The following is a 27,499-nucleotide window of genomic DNA, read 5'->3' on the forward strand; positions in this document are numbered from 1 at the left end:
TAACACAACACCGCCCAAGTCTTTCTTTGCATTCGTTCCAGTATTCACACCCAAACATCCCAATGGCCTTCAACTGGCGACGGCCCTTCACTCGCCGGCAAGGCGATGATCTTGCTAAAAGCGAATCCCACTATCGACCCAATGGGCCCATCGACGGCGATGGCGGCACCGTCAGCGACGGCAGTCTCAAATACACCGTCGAAAAAGGCGGCAACGACTCTCCGCCTGCCTACCAAGAAGCCACGGGCGCGCCGGTCGAAGTCAACTCTCCGCTGGGATACTCCGTCGGCCCTTTGTCCATCATCATGCTCAACATCGGCAAGATGATTGGCACAGGCGTGTATTCGACTCGTGAGCCACCCCTCAAGTTTTTCCCTTCTTCTTCTGCGTTTTCCGTCCGTGCTATCATGGGCTGGTGTTAATTACGTCCCATCTCGATCTTGTTCTCTCGGGAAACGGTTATACAGCATCAAACATTCTTCGAGGTACCGGATCCGTGGGCCTATCCATGATCTTCTGGGCTCTCGGCTTCTTGACGTCGGTTGCGAATCTCTCGGTGTATCTCGAATATGCGGCATACTTCCCGAATCGATCGGGGTCTGAGGTGGTGTACCTGGAACAGGCGTACCCAAGACCGAGATGGCTGTTCCCGACGGCGTTTGCGTTTCAGTCGGTGGCGTTGTCGTTTAGTAGCAGTAATGCTATCGGTAAGTGATTTGCTTGTTCCATCTCCGAAGCTTTCAGGGAAAAAAATGGTTGGACTGACTAATGCGAACAACGCGCAGTCCTTGCACAGTACTTGTTCAGAATAAACGGCCACTCTCCAACAGCTTGGGAACTCAAAGGCGTAGCTGTAGCCGGGTACACCGTCGCCGCTTTGTGTACGTCTCTTTCCACTCTTACGTCTATGCCACTCTCTCATTGCTAACTCACTCCCTTTTATTTTTCAGTCGTGTCCTTCCACACCCGCCTCTCCTACCTCTTCGCCAACGGCATCGGCATCATCAAAGTCCTCACCCTCATCTTCATTTCCATAACCGGCCTGGTTGTGCTAGGCGGGCATGTCTCCACCACTCGGATCCCCGACCCCCGTATCAACTTCCGCGACGCCTTTTCCGGTCAAGCAACGCCCTATGGTGTCACCAATGCGCTGTACAAAATCATCTTCTCGTACGCCGGGTTTGAAAATGCCTTTAACGTCGTCAACGAGGTGAAGAGCCCCGTGAAGCAGATCAGAAGGAACGGATTTGTCGCGCTGCTCATCGTCGCAGTTCTGTACATCTTGGCGAATGTGGCGTACTTTGCCGCCGTGCCAAAGGATGAGCTGGTGCAGAGCCAGCAGATTGCGGCGAGCCTGTTCTTTACCAAGGTGTTTGGGTCGAGTGGTGCGGTGAGAGGGCTGAATTTCCTGATTGCCTTGAGCTCGTTTGGGAATCTGATTGCTGTGTTGATTGGGTCGTCGAGGTTGATTAGGGAGTGCGGGAGGTGAGTCTCGAGGAATCTGATTACCGGTCATGTTTATGGTAATTGCTGACACATGTTCTTTCGGTGATGACAGGCAAGGCGTGCTCCCCTTCCCACGGTTTTGGGCTTCTACCCGCCCCTTTGGCACTCCGCTTGGACCGTACTTCGTCAAATGGGCGCTGACCATCCTCATGATTTTGGCGCCTCCCGCTGGTGACGCCTTCAACTTCATTACCGATCTCCAAGTCCTGCCTTCGGCCTTCTTTCAGTTGATCATGGGAATAGGTCTGTACGTCGTCCGGTACCGACGGTCTCGGCTCAACCTTCCCCGCCCTGAGTTCAAAGCCTGGGACCTTGTAGTCGTGTTCAACATCTTGGTGCAGCTGTACCTAATCGTCATGCCGTGGTATCCACCCGCGGGAGGAGCGTACGCGGGAGATGTCAGCTTTTGGTACGGGACCTATGTGGTCACGGGTATCGGAATGTAAGTCCAGGTTTTTCGGTTTCCCTTTTCATTTCGTAAAGGCGCCGCGGTTTGAAGCAAATGAGTGGTCAACTGACGCAGGTACCAGCTTGATCGCATGCGCCATCTACTACTACCTCTGGATCTCCGTGATCCCGAAGCTGCGGGGCTATCGCATTCGTCAGGAGGTTCTGCGACTTGATGATGGTGCGCAGAGTCACAGACTTGTCAAGGTACCAGTTGCTAAGTTGTCTGAGTGGGATGCCACGCACGATGCTGTTGGTCGCCCGTTGGATGACTCCACGATTCGTCCACATCGCGGCTCGGTTGGAAGTGACGGCGGTTCGGACGAAAAAAAGCCAACTTCGGCGGATGAAGTACCGCTAGGAAGAGATGGCCAGGATGTAGAGAAGTGAAGAAACATTACTGAGCTGTGTTGATGGGTATATTCTGTTCAAATCTTGTGTGCCCTATTGACCAGTCTCTTGGTGTGTTGCGCTGTAGAAGGGTGACAGTCACCTCATGACCCAACTTCCTCTTTGCTCTCATTTCTCAAAACAACATCAAGCCACCTTTTTGGCCGATAACGCGACTCCATGCCTGATTCTACTACTGTCGGTTCTGTCGTTGAATCGGCGTTTGGTTCCAAGTCTGACTCTGGATCCTCATTCATCGAAACCGCGCCCATATTCTGAAGCTTCTGAACTACCTTCGCAGCGACCTCCTCCTCCTCCTCGATGAATTTGCTATAGTTACATGGTTTTTCTTTTCTCAACCAGTCAAGGCTTTCTCTGCGGCCGGTTTGAAAAGATTGCAATATTCCACTCAGATCGACAGATTGTACAAAGTCGTCATAGTAGTTTTCCAGTAGAAACAACAACGCAGCAGGTGAAGTCAAGAAAATGGTAGCTAGAAACTCGACAACATTGCCCACGAATTTCATCTTTTTCGGGTTGTCTTTGCTGCCGCACACGTGATAGTCATACCATATCAAGTCCAAGGATGAGCAAAGAAGGTGACTGCCGACAGTTTCAAGCAGAGATCGAGATAAATGGAAGGCCCCCACGACTAAAAGACGGAGTAAAACAATGATTTCGTCTGACGGTCTATCCCCAACCCACTCAATTCCATATATAACCGACATGACTAGACGCCGGGAATCGCTGGAAATATAAGGTATGTCGGTGTCTGGGGCCACATTTATCAGGAAGAAACGGATTGCCAGCTGGTAATCCAAGAATTCTTCAGCGGACAAAACTTGTCGGGCTAAGCACTCATAACTGAAAATATTTATATAGCCTTCTGCATTGCATTTGATGCGATCAATTTGCCATCGGAGAATGGCATTGGGCAGATAAGTCTTCATCGTTGCAAGGTCGAGACACTTGAGCTGGTCTGATGGCTTGAATCGATTGGAAGTGAGGAATTCTTTAATGGTGTAGTGGGAGAGATCGCAATAAACCTCATCGAAGGGTTCAAAAAAAGAAACAAGGCAACCACAGCAATCTTTAAGCCTGTCGGGGTCACAAGGGATAGAGATTTGGTTAGCCCGTTCTGAGGATCCTGAACTATGCAACGCAAAGGCACCTAAGACCTCGGTAACATCTAGCGTAATTAGATTGTAGCCGCGCAGATTTTCCGTGTAGATGATCCAATGGATGGTGAATCGGACAAGTTCGAGATCATCTGGATGAATAAGATTCAAGATCCTCATGTAGGTTTCGTCCAAGTCCTTGGGGAGAGTTTTGATCATTTCCCTGACGTCTTCGTGCGTTGCGCAGTTGAGGCGACGAAGAATATCCAACTGGCAGACCGCCCAACGAAACATGCCTTTTGCTCCTTTGGCAAGTGCATCAACCACCTCAAGCTTCAGATCGTCGGGCCAGTGCTTGAAACTGTTGCTTCGACTGATGCTTCCTTCGACAAAGACTCGAATATCCTTTTCCACCTCCTCATGTGAAGTAGGCACGGAAAGGGAGACGGGTGCCATGACTCGCTCAATGTCGGCATATTCACGGCTAGTGGTCAACAGTCGGATCTTCCGGAATCGCGAATCGGTAGCCAGTGTACGAAGAACATCGAGCATCCTATCTCGTGGCTGTTGACTCTCATCCAAGGCATCGACCGCGACATATACCGTGTCCAAACTGTCAAGTTGCGCAAGGAGCGCTGAGAGGAGTTTGGTTATGTTGGGATCTTGACCGCTTCGGTAAATACCGTAGGTCAAGCTCGAGACCGTGTCAGACTTCCGACAGAGTTGGCTGATAAGCCATCGGAGGAAGGAAAAGGTTTCATCCTGGTTGTGGCCGTAATAGCAGTAATAGTAGACGAGTGCCACTTTGCCCGAACATTTGGTATTTGTGAGGTGCTCGATGATATGAGAGGTAAGGATGGTCTTCCCTGCCCCGGGGATGCCGTGTATCCAAAGAGAGCGTTCCTTGGACTGTTTGTTCACCCAAAGGTTCCACTCTTGGGAGCGGAAGATCCAGTCACCGGTTCCCGTCTCATAGAGGCTGTTTGCGGTGTTGTGATTTGAAGAAGGGTTGATTTGGACGAGCCAGGCATGCAGTCTGTCCTGTTCCGCTCGATCGAGCTTCGCTTTCATCGACTGAACCTCGGATCTGTTCATCCGAGTTAGATATTACCATATATATAACTGCAATTATGATATACGTACAATACAGATGCAGTGAGAGCTGCACCGATGGTCTGCTTGTGTGTTGCGATCGCCTTCAGTAAGGCCACTGCTTCGTCTCTTCTGAAAGGCCAGGCGAGTTCATCCAGAGTTGGCAGCCTCGCCTGCAACCGTCTGCGCTTAGAACGACTGCCTCCAGGTGCAGCTGTGCCAGAGGCCGAGTTCAGGTTGAGAAGACCGTGTAAGTTGCGAATCGTTTCTTGACACCCTTGTATTGGTCCATCATGTCCTCTCAGTTGTCTGATGATTTGTGCGTCTTCGAAATCCTCTTCGCGTAGTATCTTCAATCCTTCTAATACTGAGGTGAGCGAGGTAAGTTCGATGAAGATGACTCGGATTTCGCGCGGATGGTTCTTGATGCCGTCAATGTAGCTTTTGCAGGTCTTTGCAACCTCTCCTGCTAGGCCTACTACGGCAACGAGGCTAGCCGTGAACGATAATGGATCCATAAGGAAGACGTGACGAGCGGAATGAGCGAGGAGAGCATCGACTGGGTTGACGAACTGATAAAGTGCGATGGTAGCGATAGATAATACTTCGGCCAGCACACTTATTCGGTTGTGAGCGAAGGCTTAGGATTTCACTCATCTGGTCAGCCAATTGTTGGGCTGCGGCGGTGCTGAATAGTGCCCGATTTCCAGAGGGCTGAACCGCGGATGCTTCCCATTTGACCAGTCGCGAATGCCATGCCGAACCGAAGTATTCCCATTGAACGGCTCTGCCACAACCGTCCCCCTCATCTGTATCGAGCTATGCGCCTGGCTATCAGCCATCAATGAACAACCAGAACTGCACTGGCTTCTGACAGGCAAGGAAGGGCGAGTTATCCCAACGCTGGTACAAGACAGAGAGGAAGTGAGGAGACAAGGCAGACAAAGTGTTCAGTCTCGGGACATCAGCTTTGGTTCGTAGGACGGCGAGGTGATTCGGTCAATCCGCGGCCTCCCACTCAGAATAACAGTGCGCGTCATGGTAGAACAAGCATATCGGGGAGCAGGCCAAAAGGCAACAAAGTGGTCAATCTCATGGTCGTCATTCTGTCACATCTCGCGGTTGTGGGAGGAGGTTGAGCAGACAGAAAAGTAAATGGGTACACGAGGGGTGGTGGGTGCCTTTTGTTGGCTGGGCGCCAAGGCTTTTCCACCCCTCTCTCCATAGCAGATATGGCACATGTGTTTAACTCAATAGGCTCATTTGGTACTATAAATACAACCTTACGCCAAACCTTTCATCGACGAAACTTGTACCAGGAATATCTATATTCTCATTGACTTTTCAAGGACGGAGGTTCCAATGATCAGCTCTCGTCCTAAGCTCAAATGATCTTGTTTGGATTCTATTTGGTAAAGAAGCAGCCGCCCTCATCTCCGTTGCCTTGGTTGAGGCGGCACTTCCGAGGGACAGAGGTGAAAGTGTTAGGTCGCAGTAGGGCGAATCCTCATTTCCAAGTCAGACAACTTTGACATGATACGATGTGCAAACTCTTTTCTTCTGAATCTTCTGCTCTTATCTTAAGTTTCTTGGAATTTTCAAAAATAACAACAAAGAAGTGGTTGAATGGAGCTTGGTGGTCTGTTGGTTAACAGGCTTCCCAGCACTTGGGTTGCGTTTCTGACTATCCGCCCCTCACTAAAAACATGTTCCATATTTTCTATCCTCATGCCCTTGGCACTCAGACTCAAGAGCGCACCCACCACCCTCAGGGGACCTAGGCATAGCTTCAGTGATCGAACTCATGTCAACGCCGAGCATTGACCACATCGACCTCAAACCTCAACAAACAGAACAACCGACATGAGCTCAGCCCACGTTGCCATTCGGCAGACGGAGCCGAATCGTGCTGACTGTTTTGAAAATTTACCGCCGGATGGTGCCGTCTCGGAAGGCCAGCCTGAGGCGATCTGTGTCTGGCATGTCGCCGACGCGGTTAAGGTCCGCTTTTCTGGGGCGCAACCCCACCAGCCGCCAATGGGAAGGGCCGGTGTGGCTTGGGTGCGAGTGCCTGGATTGCGGCGGTGGTCTGATCAAATCGTCGAATGCTCGCTGCATATCGGACCGAACGAGGCCGCTTATCTTTCCCTACAACACTTCATCTCGACCGACGTCGAACAACCGGAGCCCAGCAGCGGATGGCCCTGTGCAACGTCGTAATCCATGGTCCCCCACTCCTGTCTATGATGCATTGCCCGCATGCTCTGACTTCACAACCTCGTAACAGAATGTTCACACCACCAGCCGACCGTGGTTGCGCTTGGTCCTGATGGCCCCCTGTCCAAGCAACTGGCGACCGTCTGGCCATTGCTCCCAACGAACGACACCATGCAGCCATGCATCAGCACACCTTCCTTGTCCCTTGGCCCATGGCGAGACGCCCGGAGCGTCTTCGGGGACATGTCATCGCGGAGATGGCCTCAAGCCATCGATGGCAATCCTGTAGCAGGCAGGCCATCGGGACAAGCTCTCTGAGCCAATCATCACATCACCGTGGTCAACACAGGACAATAAAAGGCTTCTCGCAGCCCGCCGTCCTCTTGGGTACCGGACTTCTGCATGGTCATGAAAGTACAGCTTCGACACTACCACTACTACTACCACCTCCAGTCTTTGACACTTCTTCACCACCAGATCTCACCCTAAAGAGAGAGCATCATGGTAGCCCAACAACAAGGAAAGTTCACGGTGGGCGACTACCTCGCCGAGCGTCTTGCTCAGGTCGGCGTCCGCCACCACTTTGTCGTCCCCGGCGACTACAACCTCATCCTCCTCGACAAGCTACAAGCTCACCCGGATCTCAAAGAGGTTGGTTGCGCCAACGAGCTCAACTGCTCTCTTGCCGCCGAAGGCTATGCCCGTGCCAACGGCATCTCCGCCTGCGTTGTCACTTACAGCGTTGGTGCCCTCTCGGCCTTCAACGGCACCGGCAGTGCCTACGCAGAGAACCTCCCCTTGGTCCTCATCAGCGGCTCGCCCAACACCAACGACCCCAGTCAATATCACATCCTTCACCATACCCTCGGCCACCCGGACTACACCTACCAGTATGAGATGGCCAAGAAGATTACCTGCTGCGCTGTGGCCATTCCCCGCGCCATCGATGCACCCCGCCTGATCGACCGTGCCCTCCGCGCCGCCATCCTTGCCCGGAAGCCCTGCTACATCGAGATCCCCACCAACCTCGCCGGAGCTACCTGCGTGCGCCCCGGCCCCATCAGCGCCATCACCGACCCCATCACCAGCGACAAGAGCGCTCTTGAGGCCGCCGCCAAGTGCGCTGCCGAGTATCTCGACGGCAAGCTCAAGCCCGTCATCCTGGTTGGCCCCAAAGCTGGCCGTGCCGGTTCCGAGAAAGAGCTCATCGAGTTCGCCGAGGCCATGGGCTGTGCTGTTGCCCTGCAACCTGCCGCCAAGGGCATGTTCCCCGAAGACCACAAGCAGTTCGTCGGCATCTTCTGGGGACAAGTTAGCTCCGATGCCGCAGACGCCATGGTGCACTGGGCCGACGCCATGATTTGCGTCGGCGCCGTCTTTAACGACTACAGCACGGTCGGATGGACTGCCGTGCCCAACATCCCGCTCATGACCGTCGATATGGATCATGTCACCTTCCCCGGCGCACACTTCAGCCGCGTCCGGATGTGCGAATTCCTCAGCCACCTGGCCACCCAGGTCACCTTCAACGACTCCACCATGATCGAGTACAAGCGCCTCAAGCCCGACCCCCCGCACGTGCACACGGCCGAACGCGAGGAGCCGCTCTCGCGCAAGGAGATCTCGCGACAGGTGCAGGAGATGTTGACAGACAAGACCAGCCTGTTCGTCGACACGGGCGACTCGTGGTTCAACGGCATCCAGCTGAAGCTTCCTCCTGGCGCCAAGTTCGAGATCGAGATGCAATGGGGCCACATCGGCTGGTCGATCCCTGCGGCCTTTGGCTACGCCTTGCGCCACCCTGACAGGCACACCATTGTGCTGGTCGGCGACGGATCTTTCCAGGTGACGGCCCAGGAGGTGTCGCAGATGGTGCGCTTCAAGGTACCCATCACCATCATGCTCATCAACAACCGCGGCTACACGATCGAGGTCGAGATCCACGACGGTTCCTACAACAAGATCAAGAACTGGGACTACGCCATGTTGGTGGAGGCCTTCAACAGCACCGACGGCCACGCAAAGGGCCTGCTGGCCAACACGGCCGGCGAGCTCGCTGACGCTATCAAGGTGGCTGAGAGCCACAAGGAGGGTCCTACGCTGATCGAGTGCACGATTGATCAGGATGACTGCAGTAAGGAGCTCATCACCTGGGGTCATTACGTGGCTGCTGCGAATGCGAGGCCTCCCCGCAACATGTCGGTGCAGGAGTAAGGAAGATGCTAATGTGGATAGGCATGTTGAAATGACGGATGTGATACCAAATGATAGTATTATCAAAGATACAACGGCGGCGGCGGCGGCCGAGGTGGTGGTAGACAATGGGCCACGATATAGTGTATGGAAAAAGGTCAAACGGGGCTTCAAGTTTTTGTCATGTCAATAAATGTTTTGTTTTCCTTTTAGGCTTTCTCATAGATCGTTCATCTCATCTCAATTTCTATATATCTCTCTCTCCTCATTCATGTCTCTGTCCCACCCGGTTTTGGTTAAAATCTATACAAAGACAAGTGGTAAACGAACAAGAAAAGCTATTCAATCGAATTCGGTTGGTGGCTACTATAGAAGACCAGATAGACTAGTTTTCGGGTGTGGGCTTCTAGAATTCGGCGCTGGAATCGCAAGCAAAACGGCCATGAATAAAATCACTTTGATATTACCTAAATTAATCATGTACTGAACCGTTTCATGTTTGCACGATGGTCTGCCTGCATTGGGACAGAGACACACCATCATCTCAAGCTCAGGTGTCATCGTGATTCGGTGCTCTCCTCCGCTCTCCGGAAACACCAAGATGCTAGCTACTGCTCCATGATGATGTCAAACGTCAATGCACAACAAAACGGTTCGTTCCGAGATGCTCGGGCGGTGGCTCAAGCTAGCGGACGGAGTTGTCATCCGTCCGATTTCTGGCAATTCTGAAGAGTGATAAACCAAATGTCAAAGCATACTAGATGATACGTAGGTGATTATCTTGCTACAATGTATCTTTGAACTGAAAGTAAACAACAGGAAAAAAAAACACGACAAAAACTTGAGACTTCCTTTTCACTCGTACCATGCTATCTATGCAAATCAGACGAGGTGGTATATATCAATCAATACGGATAAGAAAGAAGAAATCAAAAAGGAAGAAAAAAACTGCAAAAGATATGCGCCAGCCGCGAATCGAACGCGGGGCCCATCGATGGCAACGATGGATTTTACCACTAAACCACTGGCGCTGGTTGGTTATTGATACATTGTTGCTGGAAAAGCTGCCCTATATCTTCAAATACCTCCAATCTCCGCTAGCTCTGTTACTCTTGTTCATCTACGTACGGCTGGAGCACCAAGCATACGCCGAGTGATGACACAAGGGAAAATATGTACAGCACATGACAATGAGAAGATGAACGGAGAAAATAGAGACTAAACAGGAACGAGAACGATTAAAAAGATATACAAGGTGATTTGCCAAGTATCTTCCGTTGCGTTGTGGTACCTACCTGCCTACCGGATCAGCGTTGTCATTCATCTTTCAACATTGGGAGTATCCCAACTCTCACAGGATCCGAAAAAGAAGACTGAGCATAAGTAAGTAATGATGGCTGATTCGCTACAACTAGCTCTTTTCCAACTGGAGACCAGACGACATCGAACATCTCAACTGGTCAAACATGTCTCCTTGAAGAAAAACAAAGTCGAAGGTTTTCAGACATTTGAGGCTGAGTTGGAACGGAGTCTCATCAAGCCAAGACATGGATCCGCATTCGGCACCGGCTCCGGATCCGGATTTCGCATTTCAGAAAGAGGTGGGGACCACCAGTGCAAGCGGAGATCGGAGGATATGGAGCCCGGAGTACGGAGCTGTACCGAGCACTAGCTTGGCCCCGTATCATCTTTGGTAACTTACTCCAGTCATAAGTCAAGCCTTCTGTCCTTGGAAAACCCCTAATATGTGCTCGCAGGTGGGATTTCCGTCAATCGCATCTATCGACCCTCCTATTTCAAAGCTCTGTTCTAGAAAGCTCGCATCCTTTTCCCCCTTTGGATAAACGGGTTCTGTCATCAAACGCCAAAAATAGTTCCATCCTGGGTCCATCTCATTGGTCTAGTATGAAAAACAGACGAGGTGAGCTGCCTTGGGGATGCAGTAGGTATGCTTCTAGCAGGCACGACGGAGCTTACCTATGGAAGCTTGCCTGGTTAGTTGCGTGCGCCTTGCATTTCCTCCCTCACGTTCGTGATTACCTACCTCCTCAATCTGCCTTGTCCCCGCCAGGACACATTTCGGGCCACGATACCTTTGCAAGAAAATGTCAACGAACATCTAAGATCACAAACTCTGTCTTGGCACAAAATGGCCACTAGGAACCTCTTGAACTTCAGCCTGGGCCTTTTCGACGTCTCCATGGCCGTGGCATCATCATCATCAGCCCAATCCCTCACCATCGGCTCCCCCTCCCACCCCCCCTTCGGCCTTCCCCCTTCCGACTTCGCCCTCGCCATCGCACACCCCGTCTCGAACGCCTCGTTTCCAACCACAGGCTACAACACCTCCATCCCCGCCGGCCCCGCCGACGCCACCGGCAGTGAAATTCCCGGGTGGTATCTCTCCATCAGCGTGGCAGCCAACATACCCTTGACCAACGCATCCTCCATATCGGCAAGAGACAAGAAGAGCAAATTCACCCAGGCGGCAGTCCTATCGCTTGTGCCTCCCTCTACGTCTACCCACCGACAGGAAGGGCTATACTTAGACGCCGAAAGCTGGAGGGTGTGCGCCATCGTGTTTACCGCGGGGTTATCGGATGAGACGACGGAGACGGCGCAGACGGCGAGGTTGGACGGCACTTGTGCGGCGTTGTTGCCGAGTGAGTGTATTCAGGGGCTACAGATCAATAGCGTTGCAAATAACACCGGGAAGGACAAGGATGATCTAGGGGCGTGTGGGAGTTTGGCGGTTCCTGATGCGTGTTTGGAGTACTTTGGGGGGACGATCGGGGTTGGGTATGGTGAGTTTTCCATCTCAGGATGATGTGCTTGATGTCCACTGGTGTGGACCTGGTGGTGCGCGTCGAGAGATATACCATGGACTATACTAGATGCTGATTTTGTGCTAACATGACGAAAGAGATCGATAGCAGCAACTTTGATCAAAGCAATCGACGATATTCCTTCTTTGCGGGGGCTTCGGCTCCAGCTGGCAAAGACAACGCCTCGGCGCTTGTGGCTATGGAGCGCGTGGTATGGCCGGTGGTGATAACGTGGACACACTTCTCTTCTAGCGGTGAGGTTCATGATAGCGCTGGCTGGCTGTCTTGCGTTAAGGCGCCGAACAATACGAATTGGATAGCTGCGAAGAATGCAGGAATGGGCAGGGGAAAGTCTATGTGGGCTTTGATAGTTGCCCTTGTCTTGACGGGTGTTGTAACCGCCATCTAAATCGATTTGTAGTTCGATGACCCAAGACCGGGCTTACATGGGTGGAATGGAATCTCGACGCTGCTCAGCTATTGCTTGTAAGGCAAACCAAGGAGTGTGATTGTGATGGTGATAAGTAGTGTCGATTCATGTTCTTCTATTTTGTCGCCGTCCTCGTTGTCATTGCTGTCGCGGGATGTGGTTAGCTGGCGCATCAGGGACCGTCGGTCATTCTGCAAATGCTGCTTCGACGATACAACAAAGGACAATCTTCGCCCAAACCCTCTAACTCTTTGGGAAACCATTTTCTGCACAGCATAGAAAACAGGTTAGGAATCCATTGCTTGGATCACATCCTCATCATGGTCACCGGATAAAGCCAAGAAGTGTCGTTGGGGTGTGGGATTTTAGAGTTGCCCAGCGTCACTAGCGTTGCCCTGAAGCTTGGGGCCATGACGGTCTAGGCTGCCCACTAACGAGTTCGGTTAGGTACCTAGCACGGGCCTCTTCCAATCAGTTGGTTCCTCACTGTCTCGACGGGAGATGTGGCTGCCTGGCCAAGCCGCTCCAACATCGATCTCAAAAGCATGGCGGCGGCGGTGGTCATGAAGTTGTGTTGGTATCCAACTTGATGCAGCTTAGCGCCCGCCTTTGTCTTTGGAGGTTGTTGACACGGCCTCCCAATCCCTTCTTGCAGACGACAGGTTTTGATGGCGATGAACCTCGCTGATGTGGGTGGAAACTTGTTGATCGTTGTTGTGCTTCTACCGCTCGTACATACCTACCTACTAATGTATGTATTCTTGTGAGGATGGTATCGCATCCTGACTGGACTACCTCTAGGCCTAGGTAGCGTCCTGTGATTGTGATGGATGGAAGAAGCAGCCACTTGAGACCATCAAGATGATGGCGCATATGTGCCCCCTTTTTGGTGCAGTCCAGACCTTCTCCGGCTTTGGCCAATTGCAGGGATATTCCCTCACAAATGTCTGGTGTGGAAATTATCGAAGCTGGAAGACACTCACATAACGCAAAGCGTTGATCAAGGCATCATGTTTGTCTCAAGTTGAAGAGTATCATGTCTTAAGACCTCTTTTCATGCTCTTCTGGACTCGTAGTTGTCTCGGAATACGATATGGATACCAAGTTCCCTTCTTGGGTCGTTCCTGAAGTGGAAAAGAAACCCACGGATGTCTGACAGCTTGGCGGCTTGCTTGGCAGGAGTGGCCGCGGGGTGGGTGTGGACCCTGGGCCTGCCGAGGAACGGTTGCATCTGCGTTGGAACATCCATCTCCATTGCACCAGGGCAGGGCAATCTCCAAAAGAGAGAAGGGACGAAGAGGATGGAATATGAGCTCCCTGAATATCATCAGGTCGGTTTATCGCGCAATTGTCATTCTAAATGAAAGAGTGTAACATCGAGTTGATGAGCATCAACACGATCAACAGTTACATTCGTCCTGAAACAAGCACTCGGTTTAAAACGGCATCGGGATCTTCATCTTGCCTTGCTTTCCCCTGAGAGTCTGCCCGGGAATTCTGGTGGATCGAGAGGGGATCATCCAAGTATCTGGCGATTGCATGCGAATCATAGCAGTAAACGGCAGCCACATTGCTGCCCATGCCTTGATTGGCAATGCTGCGGCATTAGTCTAGCTACCTAGGTAGTAGAGGTACCTCGGCTCAATCCCACGCCCGCCCATGCTGAGATTCCAGTTCCATCTTCAGTCGTTCCCTTCACTACTACAATTTCTCAACAAATTGACCAGAACACGATAGGTAGTACACTATTGTAGAACCAAGAATCTCCGAGTAGGTAGGTAGAGGTAAGTCACGATCGGGTTATCGCAACGAAGCCTCCAGTGCGCATTATCTTCCACAGACCGGGCAAGACGTACCGGCGAGTCGGTTCGATAGCTAAGGACGACTCATCCCATCTCATGGCGTCCCGTGCTGCCCTGGGATTCCCGTTCAGGCTTTAGCAGGGAAGAGCCACCATACCACGACCCAATGCGATGAGACAGAACAAAAACACCTTGATTCATTTACTCTACCGTGTGCTCCATTCAACCTCCGATTAGAGACATGACATGTCAGAGCCCTTTCGAGTCGACACCGCCCCTCCCTCCCCTCCCTCCACTCCTTTGCCTCCTCCTCCGTTGCAGGTCCTTCTATGTACCTGCGAGTCTGCTTCACCTACCTGAGGTAGATAGCTAGGTGCCTTACCGATTGACATTTGTTTGGTTTGCCATCTCGAACAAGCAACATGGCGGCATGAGTGAAAGCCCCTAACATTGGACTTTTCTTTTTTCCCCATCCGTTTAGCTGGTGTCTTTGAGCCATTGATATCCCCAACGTTTGCTACCACTCAGGAACGGGTCCCGGTATGGTGGGCTCGTATTTGGTACCTCTAGTCGCTCATTAATTCCTCTTTCAGCCCTGTCTAGCGTCTACCCTGCCACCTTTTCCCACGCTTCTCCATTCCTTATTTTAGCCGCCCTGCAACCAACCCTGCATTCCGCGAGTCCGGCGCAGAGGTTTGAACCTTGCCGAGCCCACCTGAGGGATCCCTGGCTTACGCGATCACAGGAGACTGACTTGATCCCGATTCCACTCGCTGCCCCTGCTGCCCTCCACTCCAGGCACTAAAGATACACCTCCACCCACCTCTTCGTGATTCTCCAGGCGATCGTCGAACCTGGTGGATCATTCAGCTCCATGGGGAACCCGAGAGTGGCATGACGTCTGCACTCTCTCTTGATCGCGAATGAATCTTTCTTTTTCTACGCCTGCGACCTGAACTGTTTCCCTTCAAATGATCAAGTCGCCCCGTCGTGGCCAAGACAGCCTCTGCTTCATCCCCACGCTGCCCAGGATGTTCACGCGCAAATCCATCACCATCGCCCTATGTGCGGCAATCAGTCTGCTTCTTCTTCTGGCCTCCTCGAGACGTCTTGGCGGCTGGACTGCCATTGATGACCCTCTCTACCAGTCTGGTGGCCATGGTCACCACCCTCCCCCACCGCCGGGACACAATGGTCCTGGCCCCAGGCCACATCCCTCCGAGAACCCAGACTGCGCCGGTTACCCGATTCCCGACAACATTCTGGTCATCATGAAGACTGGCGCGTCGGAATCCTTCAACCGCGTGCCCACTCAACTTATGACGGTGCTCAAATGTGTACCCGACTTCCTCATCTTTAGCGATATGGAACAGAAGATTGGCGGATACCCCGTGTACGACAGCTTGTCCAACGTGTCAGCCGAGGCCATGGAGGGGAACTCGGACTTTGACCTGTACCGTCGCCAAAAGGCGTGCCCTGTTGATGTCGAGGGCTGCAACAAGCAGGGCAACCCCGCGACCGAAGGCTGGAATCTCGACAAGTATAAAAATGTCCACATGGCGGAGCAAACGTACAAGATGCGCCCAGGCTACGACTGGTACGTCTTCGTAGACGCCGACACATATGTCCTGTGGCCCAACCTGGTACATTGGCTAGGCAAACTGAACCCGAACAAGAAGCACTACCTTGGCAGTGTCACCTTGATTCAGGGCTTCAGATTCGGTCATGGCGGGTCGGGTTATATCGTCAGCAAGGCGTCGATGAAGGCGCTCGTCGACGGGAATCCGGGCGTGGCACAAAAGTACGACTTGCGCGCGAAGCGTGAATGCTGCGGAGACTACGTTTTTGCCTTGGCGCTCAAAGATAACGCTGATGTCTCTGTCGAACAAATGGTGAGTTTCTCTGTGCGTGCGAATTGAGAACAGATTCAATGTACTAACCAAGGTGTTTCACAGTGGCCGACCATCAACGGCGAGAAGCCCGCAACGCTCCCGTTTGGTCCCTGGCATTGGTGCCACCCTATCGTGACGATGCATCACATGAACAGCGAAGAGATCAACACGTTTTGGGAGTTTGAGCGCCGCTTCCGCAGAGAGCAAATTGCATCAGGAAAGCCGCGACCCCTTCTCATCAAGGACATCTACCACGAATATCTCGAACCCAAGCTCAAGCGCGAGCAGCTTGACTGGGATAACAAGTCCGACGACCGTTTCTATGTCGACATTTCCGCAAAACAATGGGACGAGGGCACCCTCCATCGCATGAAGCCGGCGAACGAATACAACGAGCTCGAAAAGGTCGCCCACCGATCAGCCTCCGACTGCGAAGCGGCGTGCAAGAGCTTGCCTCCCGATGACTGCGTGCAATACAAGTACGAGGATGGAAAGTGCGCCATGCACAGATCCTTCATTCTGGGGAAGCCGGTACCGAAGAAAGAAGGGGCCAAGCAAAGCATCAGTGGTTGGGATGTTGAAAAGATCAAGGAGTGGACCGAAAGGGAGAAGGTCTGCGACAAGATCCAGTGGCCGAACCTCTCTAGCTAAATGGGCACATTCGAAGCAAAAAACCAAAAAAAAAACAGCATCATACTTGAATCATAGCGGCCATCGCCCCATGACCTGCGTCAAGCTGGCTTTCAGTGGCCGTCACTCCACACACGCATTTCTCGGGTGCGAAGGCGCGCAAGCACATGCACAACATTCCTCGGATGTTGCACTTGAAGGGTATCGACAATTATGGTTGGTTTGATCTCGACGTCGGGTATCCTTTACAATGTGGCGGTACCAAGCAACTGGTTATTATGAAGCAACCTTCGAAAAGAATGGGTGTTGGAACTTGGTCCGCAGCAGTTGCATAACAATGTGGATCACGAGCGTCGTTAAGGTATACTTGCTCAAGTAAGGAAGAAGTCCGCTTATAACACTATCGGATTGGGATAATCTGGGCATGAAAAGGATTTTTCGAATGTGTAATACTTGGCTTGGACTTGGGAGATCATGGACAAGAGGGATAGAGGGCGTTATGGTGCTTTTGGGGGGTTACTCTTACCATGGGAAAGCGGATAGCACAAGCGGATATAGCGCATCGTCGGACACATCTGCATTACGATGACGATAATCAAAAGATCGTTGGAACCAATAAACTTGTTCATAATCATACACTAATCATCTCTAAGGTCCAGTCGTGTTATTTCAATTGACATCCAAGTAGAACCGACTGAGGCTGTCTCTGGTTCTTAAGGAGTACGACTGGGCAGGATGTCAACATCCAATGGCAGCTCGCAGCTGCCCGGCTAGCTCAATCGGTAGAGCGTGAGACTCTTAATCTCAAGGTTGTGGGTTCGACCCCCACGTCGGGCTCAATTCCCGATGTTCAACAACATCTTCTTTTTTTTTTTTCCTGATTCTTCTTCCACTTGAAGAACACCAAGCAATGATGACAGTGCCGAATCATTTTATATTAGGTTAGACGATCAGGGTGGTTATTCAATATGCGGCCCCAAACAGGCGAGCGGGCGGGCGGGCGGTTGGGGATGAGATTGAACCAACACGATTAGCGAGATGGGCACCGTCAGAAACCACAGCTACTAGTCGACCTTATGAACGCAAACAACGACATATGTCCGGAGCATCCGGATGGCGGCTGGTGAATCGAACGAACAAAGTTGCCTTTGGATCCTCGGAATCACCCAAGTACAAACAATAACAAAACTCGTTACATAGTTCTTGTACTATGGGTTTGTGCTCCCTACTTTGGTCGACTTCCCCACCCACGACATGGTGAAGCTGTTGTTTCAGCGTTAAACTCCCGTGTTCCGTTTCCTCGAGGTTGTTCTCGAGCTTCAAGTTGTGCTCGGGTCGGTCGGTGTCCCTCTGCCCCTGAGGCGTAGCAACTGAATGGACTTGTCGCATGGTGTACGTCTAGTTCCTAGCGTTCAGGGGCTTAAATGGTTCCGTTCAAGCTTTTGGGGGAGTCAGGGTCCAACCTTGATGACGTCAATTCCGGAGATCTTCGCTCTGGATGGATGACGGCGGATGTATCACGCCCGGACCGGCACAACTAAGCCAATGTACCGAATACCTACTACACCTATCGGGGGCGCCGTTCGCCGGGGGTTTAAGACAGCCTAAAACAACATTGATGAACCGATAAAAGGAATCGCTTCAGAATACGATGAGTGCATCTTGAACCCTTTTTCATTCTTCATAAAGTGACCCGAGGTGCTTCTCTCGTATCATATGTAGTGTACAGGCCACCACCACACAAGCGAGAGCCCATGCGGCACTCATATCAGTGGTGCATGCCATGCATGCATGGATGCAGTGTATCTTATCAGCAACCACAACATCTGCACGATGCGCCCGGAATTCCCACGATCCGGGAAAGGTTGCAAAACGGTTTCCGAAACACGTTCGGGCGCCTGTCAAAATACCACAGCGCATGGTACAGAGAGCAGGAGAATAAGCGATATGCCGACGGTTGTGTCATGTTGAAGGCAATATGCCTAGGTACATATAGTACATATGTCGAGATCGGATCGTTGTCACTGTTAGCATAAGTCATCTGGACTTCAAATGATCAAAGACTATGGATGACCGTTACGCACCCTACTGCAGTGTATAAATGACAACGCAAAAGACGAAACGCTTAGATATTGAACTGTTTGGCTAGGGATCCCGATCTCTCAAAAAGTATCTCGAGGTCGGTACAACGGAATTCCTTACTGTCGTGTGTCCGAGCTGCGACAGATGTCGCGACAGATGTGAAACAAGCTCGATCTGATCCCCCTTAGCCACGAGTCGCCAAGGAGCAAAGTTACCTAGCTAGATCTCATATTTCTACGTTGAAACTCTTTCTGGACTGATTTTTGTTCGAGAGACTTGTCTTCAAAAAAATCACAGCGCTTGTTTCTCTTTAGTTCTGTTGTCTTTGGTGTGTTGTTTCTCTGCAATTCTGCTGAGCAGCCGACTCCTTCGATTTTCGCACCAACGTCGATGCATCACCACCCGCACTTACACCAAAATCGGGAATAGCTGCCAAGATCGACTTGCACATCACTTACACATGCTGTCTTGGCGAATCACCAGCAACTGAACGAAGACGACATCAACTCATAGCACCATTCTCTGGACATTAATTCGTCCACACTGTACCGTTTCCGCCAACCGATACCATAGCAATCAACAAGCACAATAAGATCGGGGCTAAGCCATCAAGATCACTTGACAAGCGCAGGCGATAACTCTTGGCAGGCCCAAGTGGAAGAAGAAGAATACAACACGTCAACGACGAGCCGATCACTTGATTTAATATAAACCCCATCGAACCTAACAATTCCTTTGTGCTGCGCACCATAACGCCTAGTAATCAACCTACCCTCAAAACTTCAATTATTCGCCATGGATCACAAATCCGTCTCGTCTCGAGTACGAGACCTTGCCAAGGTACGCATTCCTCCACTTCTTCCCACCCTCTCTCTACCCACCTGCTTGCCAGCACTGTTTGTTCCAACGCCACCATCACTAACACACACCCTTTTTTCCACTCCAGTTCCTATCAACAGTCAAAGGCGACCTCTCCAACATCACCGGCCCGCCGCACCTTCTCGCCCCATCCTCCGTCGTCGAAGTAGGCCACTGCTGGGCCCAACGGCCCTCCGTCTTCGCCGCGCCCTCGCTCGAGTCCGACCCCGAAAAGCGCATGCTCCTCGTCCTGCGCTGGTTCCTCATCGCCCTGCGTAGCCAGCTCTACATCGGCTCTACTGGCTCCAAGAGCAGCAGCATCCGCAAACCGCTCAACGCCTTTTTGGGGGAGCTCTTCTTGGCGTCCTGGACCGACGCCGAGAAGAAATGCACCACCACGCTCGTCTCGGAGCAAGTCAGCCACCACCCGCCCATCACCGCCATGCACGTCAGCGACGCCGAGCACGGCATCCGCTCGACGGGGTACGCGCGCGTCGAAATGACGTTCAATGGCACCGTCAACATCCGCCAGGTCGGCAACGCCGTGCTGCACATCGATCGGTTTGACGAGGATTACCTGATCCCGCTGCTGGACGCCAAGGTCCGCGGGATCCTGTCCGGGTGCATGTACCCGGAGGTGCTGGGCACGTATTCCATTATTGGCAGCAGCGGGTACCAGGCCGAGGTCAAGTTTACAGGGGAGGGCATGATTCGGGGGAAGCGCAACTCGTTTGAAGCGCGCGTGTTCCATAGAGATGATCCCTCGAAACAGACGCTGTATGAAGTCAAGGGGTGCTGGAGCGAAGGAGGGTGGACGGTGCGCGATCCGCGCATGGGCGAGACGGTCGAGGTGTATGATATCGATGCGCCCGAGAACCAGCCGGTGCCGATTGTGGTTGATTCACTGGCCGAGCAGGACCCGTGGGAGTCGAGGAGGGCGTGGGACGGCGTGTTCAGGGGCATGGCGGAGGGGGATATGCGCATGGTGTTGAATGAGAAGACGAGGATCGAGCAAGCGCAGAGGAGGATGAGGGTTGAGGAGAAGGAGAGGGGGATTGTGTGGGAGCCTCTGTTCTTCAAGAGCGTGCAGCCCGAGGAACATGAGGTCTTTCATCGGTTAACGGAGGGGACGGGGCTGAAGTTGCTTAGTGAACGGACGAAGGGGGTGTGGAAGCCGGATTTGGAGAGGATCAAGAAAGCGCAGAGGCCATTTAGGCTGGGCGTTACACCTTTGGGGTACTGTTGATTGTGTGGGGCATTCATTTGGAGCATGTTCATGGTTTGATGTCGTTGGTGTTTTTTTTTTTGTCATTTTCTTTTGGGTTGCAGGATATATGGAGCGTCGGCGTTTGGGTAGTAGTATTGGGGGTTGTCATGCGCTATGAATAACAAATCTACAGAGAGTCTGTTCGTGCGGTTCGTGAACATAGCCGACATCACAATTAAAAAGGTCATAAAGGCATATCAAAATTATACCGTGTTGATCGTAAACTCATCGGACCTGACCAATGGACTCTGATGTTTTGTGTTACATTTGTTCGACTGATGGCTCCTAATTTGTGCTTTTTTATTTCCCATCTTGAGAAAGTCGCGATTCAACTGAGAGAATGTACATTGTTGGGGGAGGGAGAGGGGGTGTGCATGTTGCAGGATTCTCTGCTTCGAGGGAATCGATTCGAGACATCCTTCTTCCAACCGAACAAACGTGACAGTTTCTCACATTGCAATGAAATTCAGCATTACCTCTACCCTTTCATTAGTACCCATCGAAGATGAGTTGTCTTACGCACATCACTGACTGCGGGAGTGTTCGAGTCGAAGGAAAGGAATAGTTGACCCTTTTCTGTTGAAACTTATCCAAAGTCCAATCCTTAGCCTGTTGGACATCGGCTAGTATCAATAGGCGGAGGAGATGGAGGCCTGTCCTCTGGTTCTTCACCTATTGAAGTCACGTCAACTGAAGGTTGAGGCAGTGATAATTACATCTGGTGTGGCATGGTTACGAAATATTCCAAAAGTCTTAAAAAATTGCGTTCATCTCCCACCACCATACATACACAAGTCCTTTTATTCCTTTGCCGTCTCCTAGTTGTTGGCAGTTTTGTCGTTGTAGTAGTGTATCTATTCCATCTGTTAGCCGCCCTATCCACTCACGTTTAACAACGATCATGCATCGAGCAAGAGAGTGTCTGGGGAAAAAAAAGATTAAAAGAAGAATAATCTCGAAACCTACCGTCTGATCCGCACACCCGCTCGGCGTCTGATACCCATAAGCGCCCGTATTCACAAACAGCGCGCCTTGATCCTTTTTATCACACACCAACCAAGCCGCGACATTCTGCCTCTTTATGCTCGCCACGCTCCACGTCAGCGTGTCCCCCTGCCAGGCAAACGTACCGAAGGGGTTCCTGGTGGTATTGAACCACGTCGCCAGCGTCCTTGGCGGCGGATTGGTCTTGCCGTCGGCCGGCGGCTCCTCCACCCACAGATACAGAGGCGGGTTGGACACTTTGTTGACCAGCTGCCCATCGACAATGTTGAACTGCCCTGCTGTGGTGTACGAGTCGAGGATGGCGGTGCCGGGCAGGTTGGCGGGTTTGGTTTGGAGGTATTTGTGGTAGTTGGGCGGGACGACGGCGCGGATCCAGTAGGCGCCGGGTTGTAAGGTGATGGGGGTGGGGATGGAGGTGGCCATGGGCGGGGGACTGTTTTGGGGCACGGGGGAGGAGGTGGTTAAAGTGGTGAGGCTGGCGAGGAGAGCAGTTATGGTGAGGAGGGGAGGGGAGAGCATTTTGGGCGAGTGTAAAATGGGATTTCACTCTTTTGGATTGATGGACGGGTAGCGGTGGATGCAGTGGAAAGAAGTCGATTGTGTAATACAGTCAGTTCTGCGGCTAACCTGAGGATTTTAAAGCTTCTCTCTGAGATTCTTCTGATGTCTGACGGACAATTTCTGCCGATAAACTTTCAATACGCGGATCAAAACACTTGATCGTTCCAAAGTCAACGACGGTAAAACCCATCCATGAAATTAATCTGCCGGTCATTCACTGGTTACCTACCCTAGATTATCCCGACTTCTTATTTTAGCCTCTCCGTATTGTGCCGTGTTAATAACCGGAGGACGAGCACGGAATCCAAACTCGCACCTGAGTCGCACCTGAGCAATTCTGGTTCTCCAACAAGCGGCAACCTCAACAGTACAACGTTAAGTACCTGCAGCTGAGCAGTTACCATTGCCATCACTCTGACAGTCAAGTCACTTGGGCCATGGTGGTAATCACCGCAACTAATCGTGAGAAAAAACGATGGAATGGTTGCACTTTCGTTCCTTCTCGGCTACCCTGCCGGCTCGCTGTGTTGAAGGGCGCGTCACAGATCTGACAGGAACTTGCAAACTGTCGACTGATAGACTGACACCGCAGTCTCATCACTCATTCCGCACGGAAGGTTTCATCGTCCCCCGGCCTCCTAACCTATTCGTCAGCCGCGACTACATTTTTCTGTACACTGGTCCTTCGTTCGTGCAATGACATGGAACGTACATCAGTTGCATTGAGTGCCGTGAACCTCGATCTCATACCGCACGGCGGCTGAAGTAGTGCGGAAGGGACGTCTCCGGTTGCACTGAGCGCACTATAGTGGTCACGGTTGGAGGTGGGAGTTGGTGGGGGTAACGGCGGCTACACATCTTTTAATTTCCTTTCTTTAGAGGGCTGGTATGAGATTATGACTAGTGAACGAAACATCCAGTTGCTTTGGATCAACTCTTTTTGAGGTCACAGCCCAGTGCCTGGGAGTGCCCTTCAATGGGGGTAGTCACCTAGAAATATATTCAGCACGACTTATGACGGCCCTGGCCACATGGAGGCATCATATGGGTTTATCACTTGAACGTGCAGCAGACAGTGGCTTACATGCCGTTGACAATCCCCCAAGGTAGTGATGAAAGCATGGCAGCGGCAACAGTAGATGTATGCGTAGTAAAGCAAGGAAGTAACTGATTTCGACAATCAACGATTCAGTGGCAAGACACTGGTGAAATTGTGCTGACATGTATGCGTATAGTTCGCATTAACCATAACTCTGCTCCGGGTATCTTGCTAACTAACGAAAAACCAACCACATTGACATTTGCTCCCCCCACCTCACCCTCAAACACTACATCACCACCACACTTTGCAGACTCCTCCACACTCTAAACCTTCTCATGCTCATGCACCTCAATCTCGTGCTCCACCGTCTTCCTCGCCTTGACAGCCTCAATCTCCGCCGTAAGTCTCGACTCGCCCTTCTTCGTCTTCCACGGCTTAGGACCCTGATCACCAAACAGGATCTCAATCTCCTCCAGCGTCTTACCACACGTCTCCGGGTAAAACAACCAGAACCAGACCGCCGCCGTGACGCAAAGCACCCCGAAAATGATAAACAGCTTCCACGTAATATTGACAAACGCCGGCGGCGTGAACATGCCCAGCGCAAAGTTGAACACCCAGTTGGACATGGCAGCCATGGACATGCCCGTAGCGCGAGTGCCCAACGACCAGACCTCGGCGGCGTAGATCCAGCAGACGGGAGCGAGCGTCAAGGCGTAGACGACAATGAGCAGGTACGAGAACAGGATGACCGTGTTGGCGGGCGCGCCCTTGTGCACGCTAATGACAATGTTGGCGTTGCCGCCGACGCCGTCCGGAACGTTGTCGTGGTGCGCGCCCATGACGCCGCCGACGACAAAGTGGCAGAAGGCCATTCCCAAGGCGCCGTAAACTAAAAGGGTGCGACGACCGGTCTTGTCGATGAAGAGCCACATGACGCCGGTGAAGATGATGAAAACGGCGTATTGGATGCCCGAGGTTACCATGGCGACGTTGCCTGTGAGTCCGGCCATTTGGGCGATGTAGGTTAGGTAGTAGACGATTACGTTGGCGCCGGCGAGTTGCTGTTGAGAGAAAAAGAGAGAGGATGTTAGTGCACTTGTTGGTGATAATGTTGGGACAGGAAATAGGGGAAAACAGAGAAGAACGTACCTGCCAAGCCTGTACAGTCATGCCAGCCATGGTTCGCTTCCACATGCCGTTCTTGACAAACTTCCTCCATCCCTTACCGGCCTCACGCTCGGCGTTCATAACGGTGACAATCTCCTCCCACTCAGCAACGACTCTCGGGTCATCAACGTTGCCATCAGCCTGGATGTTAGCCAGGACAGCAATGGCCTCCTGGTCCCTACCGACCTTGGCCAGCCATCTGGGCGACCTAGGCAAGAAGGGAAGACCGACCATGAGGAAAAAGCAAGGGATAAACTGAATGCCCCAAGCGGTCCGGAACGAAGCAGGGCCCTCGATCGACGCACAGCCGTAGCCGATAAAGTACATGATCAAGATACCAAACTCGATGGCGAGTTGCTGGATGATGACCAAGGAACCACGCTTCTCTGCCTTGGCGATCTCGGCAAGGTACACGGGAACCTGGGAGGAAGTGATGCCGACGGTAAAGCCGTTGAGCACACGGCCGGCGATGAGCTGGCCATAGTTCTTGCAGGCAACCTGGACGGAGGTACCAATGAGCCAGAAGAAGCAGGCGAAAAAGATGGAGTCACGACGACCGATCTTGTCGGAAAGAGGACCGGCGATGGCGGAACCGACGACGGAGCCAGCAGCAAGGGCAGAGCCGATGGCTCCTTGGATGATATCATGGGGGTTGTTGAAGTAGGTGAGGTATTGGTCGGTCACGACGATGGCGGACATGGAGGAGATATCAAAGCCGAAGCTGGAGTATCAAGAGTGGTCAGCATCCATCTAGTCATTTCTTCCTTTGTTTTCTTGTGTGTAGCCAGACAGCCCAGTTGGGTAGAAGAAAGATTGGGATAAAACTTACAGTGCACCACCCAAGGTGGCAATGATAGCCACAAGGTGGACATTGTAGATTGTCGGTAGCTTAAGCCCGAGCCCCATCCTGACTGTTTGCCGTAGCAGTTGCGCTGACTACGGATATCTCGAGGAGTTGAAGAGAAACAAAGCCTGGAACAGAGACGCTGGTCTCTTCCATCCTGCGAGAGAACTGGGAGCCCCCCCTTATACATATGATTTCCCCGAGACAGAACCAGCAAGTCCCCATCCCAGGAGGACCGTCAGCCTGGAATCGTTTCCATGTTGCATCACTCGCGCGAAGGATGCAAGCATCCCCGGAAGGGGGTTGAGTTTGGCCTGCAATGGAACCGGGGAAGTGGGGTCCATGCTGTGTTCTGGCGCTGGTAGGGCCGAGAAGATATTGGTTCGATTGGACCGAAGGAAGGGGGCAAGTAGTACGGCGGCAGTAAAAGGCAGTGGGAAGGTTGTGTGAGACTGTAAGACAAGCCAAGGCGGCTGGTCGCTGGTCACTGTCGTTGTAAGAGACAGGAGAGGAAGTTGGATGTTCCTCCAATCAAGGGCATGTGAGTCCAGGCCACCCTGCCCTTCGAGCATGGTTAGCCGACCGGAAGCAGGGCCGCAAGACGAGAATTGCGGGGTGCGGGGATGCGGGGATGCGGAGACGGTCCGGGGCCATGATAGGTGCGCTTGTAGGCTTTCGTCTCTTTCTCCAACTTCAAATGTGAAAGCGACGGGTTGGGGGACATGTCATCCAAGAGTCGAGTCGTTTCGGCAGTTCGCCGTGCTGATCAGAGAAAGGGGCGGCGGGAGCACAAGGGACTGATCAGGACTCTGATGAACTGAAAAGCGCAACCACGGGAGAACCACGCTCAAAGAAGCTAGCCAAGACCGACGATGACCAACACCAACGGCTTTATCCCTTTGAAGACGTTACACCCGTCTTACTGGTGGACACCGCCTCCGCCAAACCCCGGATTTTACCCCCACGATACTCATGACCCTATTCCATCCCTTCGGAGGGAACCTACTGGAGGACGGAGGTGGACCGGGACACGTTTTCGAAAACCTGAGAAGCCGTATTATCGTGACCATGCAAGTGACACTACGAAGTATGAGCATCGGGGTTACTCGTCTTGAGTGGGATATGTTGACAACCGTGCTAGTCCTGGTTCAATTTTGTGGTGACTGGTCCTATCGAAGGCGGGAAGCGGCCAAAGAGAGGCTCTGTTGTAGATTGTTATGCATGACTAGCGACGGTCAAGGTCCGTGGGTCACATAATTGATTGATTGGAACGGCTCAACATATTTGACATCCAGATATCGGGAAATAAGGTACCGAATCAAACATTTAGATGTCTGATTGGTTGAGCCCAAGTTCCAGCAGTAAGCCCCTCTGCGATGAATGTCTACTGTATGACATATCGAACGCAAGTACGTACTGGCCGATATCGTAATCTCTCGGCGGATTTGTTTATGGGGACCTCGGGATGTTCTTGGATGTCAATTGATGACCTTTGTGTGTTTTTTTCCTGAACACCAAGGCCTAATAACAATCGGCTGGAGTCATTGCATTCCAAGGAGCTTTGGCACAAAACAAAGCATTCCCTTTCTTTGTCTGCGGCCTCAGAGTCATGCAGATCGTTTCGGCCGAAACCAAGCTATCGCACAACCAGCACTAGACTGGGACCATCACAATTATGGTGCAATCGCCTCTCCCGAAAGCGGATGAGGCAAAGGCTCTCACATGCGGTTGGGGGTCCCGACTACTGTCACGATTTTTTTTTTCTCAAAGCAGAATGTAGTTCCGAGTGCAGGCTCTTCGTCTCTTGATCAACAAAAGAACGTGAGCCAGAAATACGTTGGTCATCGCCAAACTGAGCCGACATCCGATACTGTCGGATGGATCATCACTCACTTGGAGCTTCCAGATCTCCGGCGGCTGTAGCATGGTATGGCATCGCGAGGTTGATGCGTAAATACTCCAATTCTATATGTGACGGATTAACGGGAATCTGTTGAAAGGGTCCATCTGCCATGCGTTACTCAAGCAGGCCTAGTGTAAAGTAGATGTCGTGGCTGCCTAGCCGTGTGTATGCCTCCTAGGTTGCTATGACACGGCCCGAGATATAAAGGGGGTACGATACCCTTCA

General features: G+C 52.1%; 8 protein-coding genes and 2 non-coding genes across 11 annotated transcripts; 6 read left to right on the forward strand and 4 right to left on the reverse strand.

The window, feature by feature from the left end:
* Positions 1-62: 62 nt before the first annotated feature.
* NCU02195 (high affinity methionine permease) lies at positions 63-2,343 on the forward strand (the record flags this gene model as incomplete). The annotated part of the gene is made up of 6 exons (XM_954496.1): positions 63-351; positions 468-707; positions 786-881; positions 951-1,485; positions 1,559-1,948; positions 2,037-2,343. 6 exons carry the CDS (start codon positions 63-65, stop codon positions 2,341-2,343), a joined length of 1,857 nt encoding a protein of 618 aa, XP_959589.1.
* Positions 91-6,130, reverse strand: NCU02194 (hypothetical protein). The gene is made up of 2 exons (XM_954495.2): positions 4,605-6,130; positions 91-4,548 (listed from the first exon to the last, which is right to left on the reverse strand). The coding sequence occupies exons 1-2, from the start codon at positions 5,069-5,071 to the stop codon at positions 2,448-2,450; spliced, it is 2,568 nt and encodes an 855-aa protein (XP_959588.2). The 5' UTR covers positions 5,072-6,130; the 3' UTR covers positions 91-2,447.
* Positions 6,131-6,714: 584 nt separating this feature from the next.
* Positions 6,715-9,465, forward strand: cfp (cellular filament polypeptide). 2 transcript variants are annotated; one of them, XM_011396808.1, is made up of 2 exons: positions 7,074-8,904; positions 9,006-9,291. In XM_011396808.1, exons 1-2 carry the CDS (start codon positions 7,272-7,274, stop codon positions 9,017-9,019), a joined length of 1,647 nt encoding a protein of 548 aa, XP_011395110.1. In that variant the 5' UTR covers positions 7,074-7,271; the 3' UTR covers positions 9,020-9,291. The 2 variants fall into 2 exon arrangements, with proteins under 2 accessions (XP_011395109.1, XP_011395110.1); XM_011396807.1 differs by having other exon boundaries at positions 6,715-9,465.
* A 458-nt stretch (positions 9,466-9,923) lies between these two features.
* NCU15296 lies at positions 9,924-9,994 on the reverse strand. The gene has a single exon. It is a non-coding gene; the product is annotated as a tRNA-Gly (tRNA).
* Positions 9,995-11,112: 1,118 nt separating this feature from the next.
* On the forward strand, positions 11,113-12,254 carry NCU02192 (hypothetical protein; the record flags this gene model as incomplete). The annotated part of the gene is made up of 2 exons (XM_954493.3): positions 11,113-11,767; positions 11,887-12,254. The coding sequence occupies 2 exons, from the start codon at positions 11,113-11,115 to the stop codon at positions 12,195-12,197; spliced, it is 966 nt and encodes a 321-aa protein (XP_959586.3). The 3' UTR covers positions 12,198-12,254.
* A 2,406-nt stretch (positions 12,255-14,660) lies between these two features.
* Positions 14,661-17,232, forward strand: NCU02191 (hypothetical protein). The gene is made up of 2 exons (XM_954492.2): positions 14,661-15,912; positions 15,976-17,232. The coding sequence occupies exons 1-2, from the start codon at positions 14,992-14,994 to the stop codon at positions 16,561-16,563; spliced, it is 1,509 nt and encodes a 502-aa protein (XP_959585.2). The 5' UTR covers positions 14,661-14,991; the 3' UTR covers positions 16,564-17,232.
* Positions 17,233-17,306: 74 nt separating this feature from the next.
* NCU15295 lies at positions 17,307-17,379 on the forward strand. The gene has a single exon. It is a non-coding gene; the product is annotated as a tRNA-Lys (tRNA).
* Positions 17,380-19,324: 1,945 nt separating this feature from the next.
* NCU02190 (oxysterol binding protein) lies at positions 19,325-20,944 on the forward strand. The gene is made up of 2 exons (XM_954491.2): positions 19,325-19,464; positions 19,571-20,944. The coding sequence occupies exons 1-2, from the start codon at positions 19,420-19,422 to the stop codon at positions 20,726-20,728; spliced, it is 1,203 nt and encodes a 400-aa protein (XP_959584.1). The 5' UTR covers positions 19,325-19,419; the 3' UTR covers positions 20,729-20,944.
* Positions 20,945-21,567: 623 nt separating this feature from the next.
* On the reverse strand, positions 21,568-22,273 carry NCU02189 (hypothetical protein; the record flags this gene model as incomplete). Its single annotated transcript, XM_954490.2, has 2 exons — positions 21,568-21,603; positions 21,716-22,273. The coding sequence occupies 2 exons, from the start codon at positions 22,271-22,273 to the stop codon at positions 21,568-21,570; spliced, it is 594 nt and encodes a 197-aa protein (XP_959583.2).
* A 1,255-nt stretch (positions 22,274-23,528) lies between these two features.
* NCU02188 (sugar transporter) lies at positions 23,529-25,809 on the reverse strand. Its single transcript, XM_954489.3, has 3 exons — positions 25,357-25,809; positions 24,510-25,248; positions 23,529-24,421 (listed from the first exon to the last, which is right to left on the reverse strand). The coding sequence occupies exons 1-3, from the start codon at positions 25,431-25,433 to the stop codon at positions 23,681-23,683; spliced, it is 1,557 nt and encodes a 518-aa protein (XP_959582.3). The 5' UTR covers positions 25,434-25,809; the 3' UTR covers positions 23,529-23,680.
* Positions 25,810-27,499: the final 1,690 nt, after the last annotated feature.

This window comes from Neurospora crassa, linkage group VII, assembly GCF_000182925.2.
Source record: "Neurospora crassa OR74A linkage group VII, whole genome shotgun sequence".
Lineage (NCBI taxonomy): Eukaryota > Fungi > Ascomycota > Sordariomycetes > Sordariales > Sordariaceae > Neurospora > Neurospora crassa.

Excerpts from the sequence above, each read along its gene's own strand:
- NCU02194 (XM_954495.2), bottom strand. The coding sequence starts at position 5,071 with ATGGATCCATTATCGTTCACGGCTAGCCTCGTTGCCGTAGTAGGCCTA. Across the intron at positions 4,549-4,604 it reads GCTCTCACTGCATCTGTATT|ATCCGAGGTTCAGTCGATGA; the intron begins GTACGTATATCA and ends TCGGATGAACAG.
- NCU02190 (XM_954491.2), top strand. The coding sequence starts at position 19,420 with ATGGATCACAAATCCGTCTCGTCTCGAGTACGAGACCTTGCCAAG. Across the intron at positions 19,465-19,570 it reads GAGTACGAGACCTTGCCAAG|TTCCTATCAACAGTCAAAGG; the intron begins GTACGCATTCCT and ends TTTCCACTCCAG.
- NCU02188 (XM_954489.3), bottom strand. The coding sequence starts at position 25,433 with ATGGGGCTCGGGCTTAAGCTACCGACAATCTACAATGTCCACCTTGTG. Across the intron at positions 25,249-25,356 it reads GCCACCTTGGGTGGTGCACT|CTTCGGCTTTGATATCTCCT; the intron begins GTAAGTTTTATC and ends TTGATACTCCAG. Across the intron at positions 24,422-24,509 it reads TGACTGTACAGGCTTGGCAG|CAACTCGCCGGCGCCAACGT; the intron begins GTACGTTCTTCT and ends TTCTCTCAACAG.
- NCU02191 (XM_954492.2), top strand. The coding sequence starts at position 14,992 with ATGATCAAGTCGCCCCGTCGTGGCCAAGACAGCCTCTGCTTCATCCCC. Across the intron at positions 15,913-15,975 it reads ATGTCTCTGTCGAACAAATG|TGGCCGACCATCAACGGCGA; the intron begins GTGAGTTTCTCT and ends GGTGTTTCACAG.
- cfp (XM_011396807.1), top strand. The coding sequence starts at position 7,272 with ATGGTAGCCCAACAACAAGGAAAGTTCACGGTGGGCGACTACCTCGCC.